Here is a 17,036-nt window from a genome sequence, read left to right as displayed (position 1 = left end):
TATGGAGAGTATTCAATTAAAATTTTCTTTTTTAAGGTCTTAGAGCCAACATTGGTTCATGATCCAATTATTCATTGATTCAGTAATTGCTTAATTCTTGGTTTCTGCAGTTCTACACCGTTGATGGATGTGATATTCGAAAATATTACAGAATTATGGATAATCATGGAACAGCTATCAAATTATCGTACATTATACAGGATTTCATTAAAATCATATTAAACGTACATGTAAGGAGAGAAACAATTATTTTGACTGGCGATAAAGAGTTCCTTATCATATTCGCTTGATAGTTACTTCTTTTTCTATTGTTGTCTCTCCAAAAATTATATGCCTTGCGATTCAATTGTTCTCGCTCTTTTTTTAGTATAAAAGACTAGAAATTTTGACAATTAAACTAAGTTTTCGATTGAATTTGAATCACTTAACAAATCTAGACAAAATGAAATTCTTCGCTGTTCTCGCTCTCTGCGTCGTCGGTGCCATCGCCGCCCCATTGTCAGCTGACCAAGCTGCCACAGTCCAATCAACATGGGCTTCAGTCAGATTCAACGAAGTTGACATCCTCGCCGCCGTCTTCGCTGCCTACCCAGACATCCAAGCCCGTTTCCCACAATTCGCCGGAAAGGATCTCGCTTCATTGAAGGACTCAGCTGCTTTCGCCACACACGCCGGAAGAATCGTCGGATTCATCTCAGAACTCATTGCTCTCGTCGGAAACGAATCAAATGCCCCAGCAGTCAACACACTCATCGGACAACTCGCTGCCAGCCACAAGGGCCGTGGAATCGCTCCAGCTCAATTCAATGAATTCAGAACCGCCCTCGTCGCTTATCTCCAAGCTAATGTTGCATGGAACGCCGCCGTTGAATCAGCATGGACTGCTGGTCTTGACAACATCTTCGGACTCCTCTTCGCCCAATTGTAAATTGATAGTGTGATTAACATGTATTTATTGACAGCTCTAAGCATGTAAATAGTCTTAATTTATAATTTGTGACTTAATAAAAATCTTTGAGTCAAAATTAAACAAATGCTTAAATTTTTACTTCTTAATTGACTGCTGACCAAGCCAATCTTGGTTAACCATTAGGAAAGAATGTCGCTTCCAGGGTCGCTTCCTTAGAAGACACGGCTGCTTTCGCCTTTCGCCTTCAATTTATTTTTCATGGAATGACAATGGGCTTCTATTTCTATTTACTAATATCTAGTCTTGCCATTTCATCAAAAATATCCTTAATCCTGATGTCCTTTGAGATCGTTTGCAATCAATTAAATCTTCTACTGTTCCTCTATGTAATGGGGGCATCCTGTCTGCATCTATATTCATGTACAGCCCATCTGAAGCGATCAACACGAAGAATTATTTTATCATCCTGGAAGCACTTACATAATTCGATGTATCCATAATTTACAGGGTAATAAATCAACCGTAGTACATGTCTTTAGAAGATTCTAAGACAGTCGTGGGCAACCTTTTAATTTTCGTGCCGTACCTTGGTGGTAAGTTGCGGCCAACACAACGACACACAGACTGCACATCACTGTTTCAAGTACCTACATGAATGAATCTAAGTCATACATATATGACGTGAGTCCTAATCTATATTGTAAACACCCAATTTCTTTTCTGATACAAGAACGGAAGCCTTATGAAGCCATTTTGTGAAGCCGTGTGAAGCTGGAAATTCTGAAGATGGGCGAAACGGAAGCTCCCGAATGCACTAGTATGTAATGAGTATAAGCTACCCTAATCTTAAATTTCATTCAATAACGCAACAATACACTAATTGGTTCTTATATCAAGAAGCAAAATTGCCTTGATAGCTCACTTAGCAAGGTACAGGTCACGAAAGTTGGTGTAGAATTTGAATTCCCACGTTCGAATCTCAGCTTAGTGATTTTCCGGAAATTTAAATACTTCGGCTTCTTAAGTGTAGGAATCTAGTGATAAAAACCAAGAATTAGGCAATTCGAGATGTAAGAACGAATCATGAATGATGTAGTTAAAATTAGACCTGGAACGGACCTGAATATATTGTTATCTACTAGTTAACTGGAACGAGAGCTTGCATTAATACCGAACTTGAGACCTACAAGTTTGCAATTGGCTGCTGCACATCAATAACAGAAAACAGGTTATGAAGTGTATACTTGAGGTTATATATGCATAAAATAGATTTAAGAATTATTGTTAAGGACACTGTCTAACGCAAATGCTGTCAGTAATGAGTGGCAATGAGCAGTAAGAGAGAAAGATAATCTCTGTTCTCTCTATTCCTTACACTAACGATTGTGTTCAAGGACATCTGAAATTTTTCTCGACACAACAGTGTGCGAATGCTCCTTTAAATCCTTATTTGATGATCGATGCAAATTGACATTTTATTCTTTCATTAATTACGCTTTTGGCTGCTTTCTTTTATAAAACATTGTATTCTGAGTTTCTTTAGAAACATTTTGGAGCAATAGAAAAACTAAAAAAGCTTCAAATCCAATCGTTAAGCTATAAATTTGCATGATTAGTAAAATATTTTATCTGAAAATCTTTTGATATGAATAAAAATTAAAATATTTGTTTAATTTTGACTCAAGGATTTTTATTAAGTCACAAACTATACTATGCTTAGAGCTGTCAATAAATACATGTTTATCACATTGTCAATTTACAATTGGGCGAAGAGGAGTCCGAAGATGTTGTCAAGACCAGCAGTCCATGCTGATTCAACGGCGGCGTTCCATGCAACATTAGCTTGGAGGTAAGCGACGAGGGCGGTTCTGAATTCGTTGAATTGAGCTGGGGCGATTCCACGGCCCTTGTGGCTGGCAGCGAGTTGACTGATGAGTGTGTTGACAGCTGGGGCATTTGATTCGTTTCCGACGAGAGCAATGAGTTCTGAGATGAATCCGACGATTCTTCCGGCGTGTGTGGCGAAAGCAGCTGAGTCCTTCAATGAAGCGAGATCCTTTCCGGCGAATTGTGGGAAACGGGCTTGGATGTCTGGGTAGGCAGCGAAGACGGCAGCGAGGATGTCAACTTCGTTGAATCTGACTGAAGCCCATGTTGATTGGACTGTGGCAGCTTGGTCAGCTGACAATGGGGCGGCGATGGCACCGACGACGCAGAGAGCGAGAACAGCGAAGAATTTCATTTTGTCGAGATTTGTTAAGTGATTCAAATTCAATCGAAAACTTAGTTTAATTGTCAAAATGTTTAGTCTTTTATACTAAAAAAAGAGCGAGAACAATTGAATAGTGAGGCATATGAACTTTTTAGAGATTACAATTAAATTTTGAGTAACAATGGAAGTAATAAAAATGATAAGGAACTCTTTGATGCCAGTCAAAACAAATGAAAAATTCGCTTGCACGTGCCTATTATTATTCTCATTTCTGTTAAATTGAGCGAAAATGTTTCAAGAACTCAACGATTTTATCCTTAAAAATCAATCTCAGATTTATGTATTGTAAGCAAAAGCTCAGATATACAGCACATACTACACTATGGGACAGAAATGAATTTTTTTTCCAAAAATTATTTTCTTCGCTTAAATTATAGTCCCTAGTATCCCATTTATGGAACTGATTACGAAATTGGATAATTCGATTCCGTTGCGGATATATGGCTCTTCAAAGTTTGGTTCAAGTGTCCTTTCTCATCAAACTCAAACGATCATCACCAGTCACTGGTTTGATAAAAATTCTTAAAACTTTTTTATTTGATAGCTATGTGTAGGAGCTTAATTATAAGATATAAAAAATTATCCTGCCTTGATTCCCTTAGGGAATTTTTGGATTTTCTATAAAAATCACAGGCATGTTGTGTTTCCGTTTGTCGGAGCCTCAACCAGTGCAACTATGGATTCTAAAAATATTTTTATATTATAGATATAGATACAATCTACAACTTTTATGAACATACTATATAATTTTACTGCAGTTTTGGTGATGAAAAAAATTATTTTCTTCAAAAAAATCACAATTTTTGGACATAAGTTGCTGTAGCTCTTCAGGAATACCCATAGTAGTGGAACTTTATTGCATATTTAAATAGCTCTTACATTATGCTATTTGAAAGTGTAGTTAGTTGGAAGTCGGTATATCGGACACTTTCGAGCAATTTGGCTTTGAAGTGATAGTGAAATGGATCGACGAAAATGAAAAAATTGAATAACTTTTTTATAGTCTAACAAAAATTTTTGTTTTTACTGTAGATCAATAAATCTCATCAAGACGCGTATTTTGAGTATAAATATGTTATGCTTTGGTCAAGTTTTCTGAGTGAAATGTTAAATTTTCAATTTTGATCAAAATTTTTCAAAAAAAATCACTTTTTTTCAAAAATTCAATGAAACTTGCTGGAATCTTTTTTAAAAGTTCTATTTTCATATCGTAATCAACTTTTGTTCAGCAACTTGTGTCAAATTTACCTAATTGAGGTTGAAATTTGACAAAAACTGATTTTTAGTGCATTTTTTGAGGTTTTTTCATACAAATGCTATTAAATCTTATCAAATATCAATTTTTAGCATCATATTATTGATTAACTTTATGTTTTTGAGAATGATCTTTCATTTTTCGAAGAGAAACTTATCAGATATCTTGTAAAAACGGTCAAAAACTGACTTTAAGTAGTTCAAGCAAGGAGACAAAAATTTTCAAATTCACTTTTTTGCAACTAAACTGATTCAGATGACTTTTAAACTTTCAAAAATTATTAATTATGTGCAAAATTTACTAAATTACTGCTAGTTTGGAGTAGTTAAGGTTTTAAAACGACTTTTTTCATCTGATTTTAAAAATTGAAATAACTACATTTTAAAACAGTTTTTCTATAGATATTGCTTTCACAGACACTATAAAATTATTAATTTTGCTTTAAATTTGATATTTTTGATAATGATAAATATTTTCTTTCAAGCAAATAACAATAAAATTGTTTCATATCAATCCTAAATTTTGTGAAAAATTTTAAATAAATATTTAATTAAATATGATATGTTAATCCTACTCTGCATTATTAGATGAACATTTTTTATTGGAAAAACTCTTGCAATTACTAAATACGGCTAAATACTATCAAAACATGAAGATATGTCATAAGAAAAATGAATTAAAACTATGCATGACACTTTCTATGAAATTGGATAGAATAAGTCGTTTTAATACCTTAACTACTCCAAACTAGCAGTAATTTAGTAAATTTTGCACATAATTAATAATTTTTGAAAGTTTAAAAGTCATCTGAATCAGTTTAGTTGCAAAAAAGTGAATTTGAAAATTTTTGTCTCCTTGCTTGAACTACTTAAAGTCAGTTTTTGACCGTTTTTACAAGATATCTGATAAGTTTCTCTTCGAAAAATGAAAGATCATTCTCAAAAACATAAAGTTAATCAATAATATGATGCTAAAAATTGATATTTGATAAGATTTAATAGCATTTGTATGAAAAAACCTCAAAAAATGCACTAAAAATCAGTTTTTGTCAAATTTCAACCTCAATTAGGTAAATTTGACACAAGTTGCTGAACAAAAGTTGATTACGATATGAAAATAGAACTTTTAAAAAAGATTCCAGCAAGTTTCATTGAATTTTTGAAAAAAAGTGATTTTTTTTGAAAAATTTTGATCAAAATTGAAAATTTAACATTTCACTCAGAAAACTTGACCAAAGCATAACATATTTATACTCAAAATACGCGTCTTGATGAGATTTATTGATCTACAGTAAAAACAAAAATTTTTGTTAGACTATAAAAAAGTTATTCAATTTTTTCATTTTCGTCGATCCATTTCACTATCACTTCAAAGCCAAATTGCTCGAAAGTGTCCGATATACCGACTTCCAACTAACTACACTTTCAAATAGCATAATGTAAGAGCTATTTAAATATGCAATAAAGTTCCACTACTATGGGTATTCCTGAAGAGCTACAGCAACTTATGTCCAAAAATTGTGATTTTTTTGAAGAAAATAATTTTTTTCATCACCAAAACTGCAGTAAAATTATATAGTATGTTCATAAAAGTTGTAGATTGTATCTATATCTATAATATAAAAATATTTTTAGAATCCATAGTTGCACTGGTTGAGGCTCCGACAAACGGAAACACAACATGCCTGTGATTTTTATAGAAAATCCAAAAATTCCCCTAAGGGAATCAAGGCAGGATAATTTTTTATATCTTATAATTAAGCTCCTACACATAGCTATCAAATAAAAAAGTTTTAAGAATTTTTATCAAACCAGTGACTGGTGATGATCGTTTGAGTTTGATGAGAAAGGACACTTGAACCAAACTTTGAAGAGCCATATATCCGCAACGGAATCGAATTATCCAATTTCGTAATCAGTTCCATAAATGGGATACTAGGGACTATAATTTAAGCGAAGAAAATAATTTTTGGAAAAAAAATTCATTTCTGTCCCATAGTGTACTATTCTTCAAGCTTGTGTGTGTAGTTTTCAATTACAAATTATGTAGATCTTAGAACCAAGACTTTTTCATGCCAACTCTTGTTCCCAACTATTCATTAGCTCAGTAGAAGCCTAATTCTTGGTTTCCAATAAGTATCCTTAAATTTTTACACAGCGTCGAGAATGTGATATTCAAAAATATTATGTAATTCAACATATATCAAATTATCGTACATTATACAGGATTTCATTAAAATCATATTAAACGTACATGTAAGGAGAGAAACAAATATTTTGTCTGGCGATAAAGAGTTCCTTATCATATTCACTTGCTAGTTACTTCTTTTTCCATTGTTTTCTCTCCAAAAATTATATGCCTTGGGATTTAATTGTTCTCGCTCTTTTTTTAGTATAAAAGACTAAACATTTTGACAATTAAACTAAGTTTTCGATTGAATTTGAATCACTTAACAAATCTCGACAAAATGAAATTCTTCGCTGTTCTCGCTCTCTGCGTCGTCGGTGCCATCGCCGCCCCATTGTCAGCTGACCAAGCTGCCACAGTCCAATCAACATGGGCTTCAGTCAGATTCAACGAAGTTGACATCCTCGCTGCCGTCTTCGCTGCCTACCCAGACATCCAAGCCCGTTTCCCACAATTCGCCGGAAAGGATCTCGCTTCATTGAAGGACTCAGCTGCTTTCGCCACACACGCCGGAAGAATCGTCGGATTCATCTCAGAACTCATTGCTCTCGTCGGAAACGAATCAAATGCCCCAGCTGTCAACACACTCATCGGACAACTCGCCGCCAGCCACAAGGGCCGTGGAATCGCTCCAGCTCAATTCAACGAATTCAGAACCGCCCTCGTCGCTTACCTCCAAGCTAATGTTGCATGGAACGCCGCCGTTGAATCAGCATGGACTGCTGGTCTTGACAACATCTTCGGACTCCTCTTCGCCCAATTGTAAATTATTGACATTGTGATTTTATAGAATCTATAAGAACATGTATTTATTGACAGCTCTAAGCATGTAGATTTAAATTGTGACTTAATAAATATCTTTGAGTCAAAAAATTTATGTTTTTTTCATTTCTGCATAATTGTTATTTGTATTTTCTTCTCAGAAAAGCAAAGAAAAAAAATTAAGGAACAAGTGTTATATAGAATGAGAATGAATTTTAGGTTTGCCAGAAAACTACAGGCCTACATATTCTATTGTTCAGATTCAAAAACTACATGCCTGGATAAATGCAGAATACTGCAGGACTGTGCATCTCATTTTGGTAAATCCTAGAATGAATGCCTGGATGGTAAAATGATGGGATATTGAAACTGACATTGAATGAGCTATATGTAGATAAAATTGTAAATGATGCATGAATCAGACATCATCTTATCAAGACGAATGACAAAAATGAAGAATGGTACACTAAAAATCTGATATTGGCACCAAATGACTCATTCTTGTCATTAGGGTTGATGGAATAATATTTCATTCATACATTTTTTACAAATTTATCTACACAGGATAAACAAGATGCTCATTTCATGGGATATTCAATCAATTTTTGTACATATTGGTCTTTGGGACAGCACTCAGTAGATATATCCATAAAATTACCAATCAAGAATCAATTTAGCTTCTGAAGTTGAATATTTTGATATTATAATCAATAAAAGTCTTAAAATAATTCACGATAAAAAGCAGCGATATATGCAGGAAGTCACGTATCATTCATAAAACAGGAATAAGTCATTAAAATCAGCATCAGCAAAAACTAAATGTTTATATCCAATTTTTGAGTGAAAATACGATAAAAAACATTCTCAGAACCTGAAATAAAATGTTTTATGGATTTTTAGACAGTTGTGGACCGAAATGCACCGATCTGTAAAAAAAGAAAAAAATAACAAGTTGCATTTGTATTTGTTGTAAGATGATCAGCAGTTCTGTTTCACAGGTAGAAAGTTCTACTCAATAGAAACTGGTTTTTTACATTTTTATGGAGAGAATAGGAATCAAAATACAATCGGGTATTTAAAATTTTGTGTATATACTGTCTAAAAATAAAAAAAAGAACATAAAAAGATTGATGGAACTGGCAGATCTACACAAAAGAAAGGAACACAATTCTTATTTTTAAATGGATTTCTATTTTTTAAAAAGATCTTTTATTGCCTAGTTCTATTGTTATTTCTGTTATGCCTGACTAAATTGATTGCTTTTCTGTGTCCTTGAGAACAAGTTTTCTTTTTGGATGTTTTGATTGATTTTATGTGAGAAAGTGGATCCCTAAGTTTGAAATGTAAAATGGTGAAAAAATTTTTAGAGCCTTAATATAAACAAGTTGGTCAATCGATTCAAAATCACCAGTTATCTGGCCGTTTTGAGTGCGCATATGAAACAAATCCGGCACTTAGTCAGAGTCAAGTCTGACCTGGGCCGGATTTTTGATCGATAAATCAAAACTTTGCATAATAAATAAGTCTGATGATGTTTTGTCTTTAGCAGTTGCATAGCAGTAGCATGTTGGTTAGAATGTCGATCAAATGATCCTAACGATCCGTGTTCGATATCAGGGAAAATTCACTTTAATTTGGGTGTTTTATCGCTGTTCTAGTCACATCAGCTCAGTTTGTGTGATTACTGTCCTTGTCAACAGATTTTCTATGAATTCTTAGGATGTCCTCGTGATATTTTGTCTCTAAAAGGTCAGATTTGAAGATTTTATTTAGAAACAGGCCTTCTTACAGTTTATCGAACAAACAATGTGTAGAATTGGGAATCTATCGCCTTCAAAAGGCAGCAAAAAGGCAATAACAAACTTTATGGTATCTATCACACCAATATCAATAATATGTATATAAATAAAATCTAAAATTTATGTTCTAATATCCTCTATCTACATCTCTTTAAACTTTTGAATCATGAAATACATAAGCAAAAGTACCTTGAGAGTTCATTTAGCCATGGTAGGGATCATTGAAAGTAGGAATTGAATTTGAATTCCTGCATTTGCATTTAATCCTATCATGCAAAGAGCATGCACATAGTGAAGAGTCAAGTGGAACAACACCCACGAGCATGCTCATTTAGTACATTAGAGGTGAGCAAGCTCTTTAAAGCATGCTATTTGTTTGTTGTTTTGGAAATTTCAGCTTGTTAAGTTCAGAAGTTTAAAGATGGAAATCAAAAATTAGGCTTCGTGAGATGATAAAATGGATCATGAATGAAGTAGCTAGAAAAAAGAATGATTTCAAACTGTTTTACTATAATTAGCTTTGAAATCTCCAAACTTGATAACATGGTGATTTTATTAATATTTTGTATTTTATTTAACAATTTTAAAAAATTAAAATTTTCTTCCAATAAAGTATAAAATTCTTCGTTTAATGTCAAATGGATTTTCCTTTCCTTTTTGTAAACTGTAAAGTAAGTCGAGTTGATCTTTTAAAAACTCTTTTTGGAGTTCTTCAGGCATTAATTTTAAACGAGGATTGACAACTTCTAATGATGCTATAAAAATTAGAATATAAATTTTATTTATTTTTGAATAACTTTCCCTAACAGACATAGAGCATAATCTGAGTATACGCACTTTTGTGAGCATGCTCTTTGTATGTTAGGGTTCAAGAAATATCACCTGTAAAAAAATCCTTATTTCCAAAATCAAACATTTCATTTTTGTCATCAATAAACTCAATGACATCGATTCCACTTTCATGAAGCATTTTCATAATTATTTCATCGACATTTTCAAAGAAAATAGTAAAGTCCTTCTTCCAATTGTCCATATATGGTGAATATTTGTCAACTAATCCATCCCAAAGTTCACATAAGATATGATCAGCAATAAAAACGCAGCAGAACAATCCATCAGATTTCATAAATTTATTAATCTTTTCAAATGCTACTGTCAAGTCTTTAAACCAATGGAGGCAGTAAAAAGTTGTGACAATATCAAATTCAGCCGATTTTAATGGTTTTGGAACACTTTCATGGATATCCATTAAGTAAAATGAAATCTTATCATTTCCATAATTTTTATTAGCAAGATCCACCATCGACTGACTCGAATCAATGCCAATAGCTTGAGAATAATTTAAGTTACACTCTTTTAGAATTACTTCAACAAAAACTCGTCCACATCCAGTTCCAATTACTGTTACTGAATTTTGCTTAAATTTTTCTCTCAAATATTCACCAAAATATTTGAAAAAATTCTTAGCACTTTGCATCTGCTCGCCATTATGCTTTGTGTACAAATTTGCTTTTTCCATTTAGTTACTTTAAATTTTTGTGGAAATAATGAATTAACTTATTGAAATTTTGATTAAGACTGCCAACATTTATACTTAATTATGATCCATTTAAGCTTCATTACAAGATTATGTGGACATTATACTTTATGAGAGTAGAATTTGTAGTAATAATATAATTTAGTTTATTTGTTCTTCTGTCCCTCTGTCCCTCTGTCCCTCTGTCCCTCTGTCCCTCTGTCCCTCTGTCCCTCTGTCCCTCTGTCCCTCTGTCCCTCTGTCCCTCTGTCCCTCTGTCCCTCTGTCCCTCTGTCCCTCTGTCCCTCTGTCCCTCTGTCCCTCTGTCCCTCTGTCCCTCTGTCCCTCTGTCCCTCTGTCCCTCTGTCCCTCTGTCCCTCTGTCCCTCTGTCCCTCTGTCCCTCTGTCCCTCTGTCCCTCTGTCCCTCTGTCCCTCTGTCCCTCTGTCCCTCTGTCCCTCTGTCCCTCTGTCCCTCTGTCCCTCTGTCCCTCTGTCCCTCTGTCCCTCTGTCCCTCTGTCCCTCTGTCCCTCTGTCCCTCTGTCCCTCTGTCCCTCTGTCCCTCTGTCCCTCTGTCCCTCTGTCCCTCTGTCCCTCTGTCCCTCTGTCCCTCTGTCCCTCTGTCCCTCTGTCCCTCTGTCCCTCTGTCCCTCTGTCCCTCTGTCCCTCTGTCCCTCTGTCCCTCTGTCCCTCTGTCCCTCTGTCCCTCTGTCCCTCTGTCCCTCTGTCCCTCTGTCCCTCTGTCCCTCTGTCCCTCTGTCCCTCTGTCCCTCTGTCCCTCTGTCCCTCTGTCCCTCTGTCCCTCTGTCCCTCTGTCCCTCTGTCCCTCTGTCCCTCTGTCCCTCTGTCCCTCTGTCCCTCTGTCCCTCTGTCCCTCTGTCCCTCTGTCCCTCTGTCCCTCTGTCCCTCTGTCCCTCTGTCCCTCTGTCCCTCTGTCCCTCTGTCCCTCTGTCCCTCTGTCCCTCTGTCCCTCTGTCCCTCTGTCCCTCTGTCCCTCTGTCCCTCTGTCCCTCTGTCCCTCTGTCCCTCTGTCCCTCTGTCCCTCTGTCCCTCTGTCCCTCTGTCCCTCTGTCCCTCTGTCCCTCTGTCCCTCTGTCCCTCTGTCCCTCTGTCCCTCTGTCCCTCTGTCCCTCTGTCCCTCTGTCCCTCTGTCCCTCTGTCCCTCTGTCCCTCTGTCCCTCTGTCCCTCTGTCCCTCTGTCCCTCTGTCCCTCTGTCCCTCTGTCCCTCTGTCCCTCTGTCCCTCTGTCCCTCTGTCCCTCTGTCCCTCTGTCCCTCTGTCCCTCTGTCCCTCTGTCCTTCTGTCCCTCTGTCATTCTGTCCCTCTGTCCTTCCGTCTGTTATTCCACTCTAAGTTCTGTCCCTTTTTTCATAAACACAAAATTTCCTGACAAAACTTCACACCATGCTTGGTAGGGTATTATTCTAGTTAATAATATTTGTGTTTATTTACTCTCCCGGACAGCTAAATATGAATGTTATACTTTTTAATGTAAAAATAGAATTTGAAAACAAAATAAAAGTCAACGAAATCATTTGACAATTGATAAGAATAAGTGTTGATGATAATACAAGAACAGTTGAACTTAACACGAATTTGTATGAAAAAGTTGACTAAGTCGACTAGACTCCATATAAAATCTGAGTATAATCCCAGCTTTAAGTTCATCAGTGAATGCCAGAACTCTTAATGTCCAGAATATTGGCAATTTGATGACAATTATGAAGATAGTCACGACTATCATCAGTGATTTTCTTTAGCAATTTTCATTTTAGTTAAGCATAGCTTAATAATGCACAATATTTGTTTTTTGGATTGACGAAAAAAGTCAATAACATGGGCAATTGGCCTATGAGCACCCTAGTCAAGGAAGTAAAGAAGAAAGCAAGGACAAAAATGCAATGAAGTGACTTGATAAGAACGAGTATTTTTGTATTTTTGTCAACTGTTTATCTTTTTTGTCACTAGACACTTGCTAGAGAAATCGAGTATGATTTGTGTGACTTAAAATATTATTTTAATGAAAACTTCATTTATGAGTTTCCTGAAATAAAGAAGAATCCATGATGTACCAGGACAGAAGTGTCCACTTTCAACTAATGTTGAATGCTGTAATCGATCTTAAATGAAATAATGTTTTAAGATATAAATTTAAGTACTAAAGTTCCCTTTTAAGATTGAATAGATTTTTTTTTTCAATACTTCATGCTTCCTTTTAATTTGGATAGCGTTTGCTATCTTAGAAAATCTTCAGCAACAAGCTGTAAGACGGTTTTACAAGAATGCTAGTTAGATGCAAAAAACGGATAATTTGTACAAATTTTATGATAAGGCCAGTAATAGAGTCAGATTGAAGATGTTTTGTAGAAGTCTAGACTTTACATCAGAACATGTGGAACCATGTTATAAGTAAGTAATAGAAAAGCTGGAAAACTCAGAATAATAAATACCAAATAATTATTTTGTTGCTAAAAAATCACAAAGAATATTTGACGTTTATTGGATCAAAAGATTGAAATTTAAATGTTATAAAAAAAGAGAAATACAGTCTTTTATCATCAGTTAAGCTTCACTGCTTCCAACATGAAACTGTTTAATCATCAAGTTGTTTGAATGCAATGGCCATTGTGTTGTCTAAAGCATGATTCCATGCAGCAGCAACATTTTCACCCCATGAGACATGGCTTGAGAGGTATGAGACAAGTGCTGTACGGAATTCATTGAATTGAGTCTTGGTGACACCACGAGCCTTGTGATCCTTTCCTAATTTTGTAACGAGTGTATGGACAGCAGCCAAATTATTTTCACTGCCTGAGAGGGAAACAATCTCTGACAAGAATGAGACAATTCTTGTGGCGTGTGTAGCGAATGGTGCTGTATCCTTGATGCTATCCAAGTCCTTGCCAACGAATTGTGGGAACTTAGCTTGAATATCTGGATAAGCCTTGAAGACAGCATACAAGATGTCAACTTCATTATGCTTAACTTGATCCCATGATGCTTTAACAAGACCAGCTTCGTCAACAGATAATGGTCCGGCGATGGCACCGACGACACACAAAGCGAGAACAGCGAAGAATTTCATGTTGATTTCCAGATATGTAAGCTAATTGAAACACAATTGAGTACTGACTTGTTCTGTAAATTGTGGCTCATTTTATACCCAAAAAATTCTACCTCGGATAGCTATTGCCTCCCTATTTCAGGTAGAAATTTTAAGGGGAAATTTCTTTTTTTTGCGTCTTAGAAATTTAAGAATCTTTTTGTATGTATTTGTGTAGATTATAAAATATTAATACTATTCTCCAAGTAGGTAGACGTTTTCTGTGTCTAGCTATATCTAAGTGCATTTTTTGATGTCTAAACATGTAAATAACATAGAAAAAACATATTAGTCTTCTGGGCGTAGAGAAAATAAATTTGAACGATGAACTGATTAGAAAAAAAAATATTTTAAAGTTTTCGATGCTATTTTTAGACATTACTAAATCTATTTTATGTCATTTGAATATGGAAATTGATTAAAAAAATCCTTGATTTTTGTATTATATTAATCAATCTGCGATTTTATGTGGCTTGAAACATCAAATTTTAACAATTTTGATGCCTCATTTCATTAAATACACGAACAGCACAAATTGGTAAATTTATGAGCAATCCAGTCCTACCGAATTTGGTTTTAAACGGCACTAAACCAGATTAACGCTGCCCTTACTTGCTTACTTACTGTACCCATGTTTCTATATTAAGCTTATGACAAATAAACGGCTTTCCATCTGGCTCTATTGCTGGCTGTAACTTGGTTTTCTACGAAATCTCTGTCCGCATGTTGAGTCGATGATGACCTTCTTTCATCACTGTTCTGCTCCAAGTAGCTTTTAGAGCTCCTGATCACTTTTTTCCTTGTGGATGTCATCCAAAATTATGAAACAAACTTGTGGTACCAAGGAATTTGTATCGTTGGCTTGACTCCAGCCATTCAGCCGGATTTTCGATAAATTACTCTGACTTGGGATTGGTTAAGCCGAAATCTGACTTTGAAGCTGATCAAATGTCAATTCTCGTATTATCATCTGATTCCACCAAATTGATGGCCATCGAAGTAAGTAAGCCAACCGACAACTTGTGATATTCAGGCATATTTTATGACTTAAAAATCGATAAAGACAAAACATCAAATTTTTGGCATTGCAAACTGATACTAAATAATTAGAACCAGCATCAAAACAAATTTTTAATGTATATTTTATGTTAATCATCATGACGTTAATCACTAACAAATTTTGCATTATCATGACACTCTGAAAAACCTTTAATTATGAATTTGTGATAAGACAATCTTTTGTTTCGTAATATATTAAAATTTAAATATTTTCTGGAATGTCCAAATATATGTTGATACTTGTCTATACTTGGAATATGCGAAAAAAATGTATTACCCTCAGATAATGAAGACTAAGGGTCAAGTTTAACATTTTTAAAAAAGTAGCTAAAAATATATTCAAAATATTGATAAAGACATTCCTTTTTTTGGTATTACAAATTGAAAAATGCATGAATTGCGGTGATTTCAAGAATTTTTTAAGATATTTGGAGACCGAGTCCGAATCAAAGACCGTAACTGAGACCAAGATTACAAGGGAATGCTTCGAGTTCTCGGACTTGACAAATTTTAAAGACTGGGAAAAAATTTTTTTTTTTACTTTTTTTTGGATTTGACGGGATTCGAACCCAATAAATTTGAATGAAAGAAAAATGTACTTTTTGTATTCTCAAACGTTCTGAGACTCGCCCCACAACCCACCTGGGCGTTCTCCGTTTACAAAAAGTACGAAATGTATTCGGCAGAAATTAAATTTAAGTTGCTAATTGCGAAATTTTTTTTTAATTTTGTTTTTCTGCGCATTACGCTGTATAACACAATTTTTCATGAAGGTAGAATATGTGTAGAATGATTTCATGTACAATTGTGCATCAAAGAAAAAAAAATTTTAATGGGAATTGTTCCTGAAAAAAGTGAAAAATGCCCAAAAAATGGTGATTTTGTATGAAAAAAAAATTTTCTTTTTACTTTTTTTTTTGGATTTGACGGGATTCGAACCCAAGAAATTTGAATGAAAAAAAAAAATGTACTTTTTGTATTCTCAAACGTTCTGAGACTCGCCCCACAACCCACCTGGGCGTTCTCCGTTTACAAAAAGCACAAAATGTATTCGGCAGAAATTAAATTTAAGTTGCTAATTGCGAAATTTTTTTTTTAATTTTGTTTTTCTGCGCATTACGCTGTATAACACAATTTTTCATGAAGGTAGAATATGTGTAGAATGATTTCATGTACAATTGTGCATCAAAGAAAAAAAAATTTTAATGGGAATTGTTCCTGAAAAAAGTGAAAAATGCCCAAAAAATGGTGATTTTGTATGAAAAAAAAATTTTCTTTTTACTTTTTTTTTTTGGATTTGACGGGATTCGAACCCAAGAAATTTGAATGAAAAAAAAAAATGTACTTTTTGTATTCTCAAACGTTCTGAGACTCGCCCCACAACCCACCTGGGCGTTCTCCGTTTACAAAAAGCACAAAATGTATTCGGCAGAAATTAAATTTAAGTTGCTAATTGCGAAATTTTTTTTTAATTTTGTTTTTCTGCGCATTACGCTGTGTAACACAATTTTTCATGAAGGTAGAATATGTGTAGAATAATTTCATGTACAATTGTGCATCAAAGAAAAAAAAAATTTTAATGGAAATTGCTCCGGGAAAATGTGAAAAATGCTGGGTCTTGCTTTCGGTCTCTAAAACTCGTGTAAGGCATAAAGTGATCATTGTGACAATTGATCTGTATGGCCTGCTAATTGCTAAATAACAAAGTACATTCAAAATATCAAGATTTTACAAATGCTTGCAAATTATTTAGTAAGTTGTATGCATTTTCTACGAGTAGCTGAGTAAGTCAGCTTCAGACACCAACTTATCAAGTAACTGAGCTAAGGAAGAGAAAAAATATCAAATTCAGTGTAAAAATGTCAAAAAAACAGACTTTTATCACTTTATATTCATGATTACCCTCTACATGAATTATGTAATCTCTAATCAGCTCCCTTGGTCAACTCATTGTGCATCCTATCAATTAAATCATAGAGTTTTGATAATAAAATGTACGTGGACAATACGGCGACCTTAAAGGTTAATAGTCGATTGTGAAAATCACATCATACATTAATTTAAGAATGCTGAACATTTAATAACAAATACTTTTCATGCACGTTTGTACGTGTTGTTTTTAGATTTGCTAATCAAAAAATATACATGACAAAGTTTAAGAATCCGTAAAAGAA

General features: G+C 34.6%; 4 protein-coding genes across 4 annotated transcripts; 2 read left to right on the top strand and 2 right to left on the bottom strand.

Annotated features, from left to right (window-relative positions):
• Positions 1–414: 414 nt before the first annotated feature.
• LOC139096620 (globin CTT-VIIA-like) lies at positions 415–1,034 on the top strand. Its single transcript, XM_070648355.1, has one exon. The coding sequence runs from the start codon at positions 443–445 to the stop codon at positions 926–928; it is 486 nt and encodes a 161-aa protein (XP_070504456.1). The 5' UTR covers positions 415–442; the 3' UTR covers positions 929–1,034.
• Positions 1,035–2,574: 1,540 nt separating this feature from the next.
• Positions 2,575–3,178, bottom strand: LOC139096615 (globin CTT-VIIA-like). Its single transcript, XM_070648349.1, has one exon. It carries the CDS (start codon positions 3,150–3,152, stop codon positions 2,667–2,669), a length of 486 nt encoding a protein of 161 aa, XP_070504450.1. The 5' UTR covers positions 3,153–3,178; the 3' UTR covers positions 2,575–2,666.
• A 3,702-nt stretch (positions 3,179–6,880) lies between these two features.
• Positions 6,881–7,452, top strand: LOC139096619 (globin CTT-VIIA-like). The gene has a single exon (XM_070648354.1). It carries the CDS (start codon positions 6,905–6,907, stop codon positions 7,388–7,390), a length of 486 nt encoding a protein of 161 aa, XP_070504455.1. The 5' UTR covers positions 6,881–6,904; the 3' UTR covers positions 7,391–7,452.
• Positions 7,453–13,157: 5,705 nt separating this feature from the next.
• LOC139096565 (globin CTT-VIIB-7-like) lies at positions 13,158–13,843 on the bottom strand. The gene has a single exon (XM_070648301.1). It carries the CDS (start codon positions 13,783–13,785, stop codon positions 13,294–13,296), a length of 492 nt encoding a protein of 163 aa, XP_070504402.1. The 5' UTR covers positions 13,786–13,843; the 3' UTR covers positions 13,158–13,293.
• Between the last annotated feature and the right edge of the window lie 3,193 nt (positions 13,844–17,036).

Source organism: Chironomus tepperi, unplaced genomic scaffold (assembly GCF_022539635.2).
Source record: "Chironomus tepperi strain 1889 unplaced genomic scaffold, CSIRO-AGI_Ctep_v1 contig_395, whole genome shotgun sequence".
NCBI lineage: Eukaryota > Metazoa > Arthropoda > Insecta > Diptera > Chironomidae > Chironomus > Chironomus tepperi.
Note: the sequence above shows the minus strand (reverse complement) of the source record. Positions and strands in the feature narration are given on the sequence as shown.

Coding starts and splice junctions, on each gene's coding strand:
- LOC139096620 (XM_070648355.1), top strand. CDS start 443: ATGAAATTCTTCGCTGTTCTCGCTCTCTGCGTCGTCGGTGCCATCGCC.
- LOC139096615 (XM_070648349.1), bottom strand. CDS start 3,152: ATGAAATTCTTCGCTGTTCTCGCTCTCTGCGTCGTCGGTGCCATCGCC.
- LOC139096565 (XM_070648301.1), bottom strand. CDS start 13,785: ATGAAATTCTTCGCTGTTCTCGCTTTGTGTGTCGTCGGTGCCATCGCC.
- LOC139096619 (XM_070648354.1), top strand. CDS start 6,905: ATGAAATTCTTCGCTGTTCTCGCTCTCTGCGTCGTCGGTGCCATCGCC.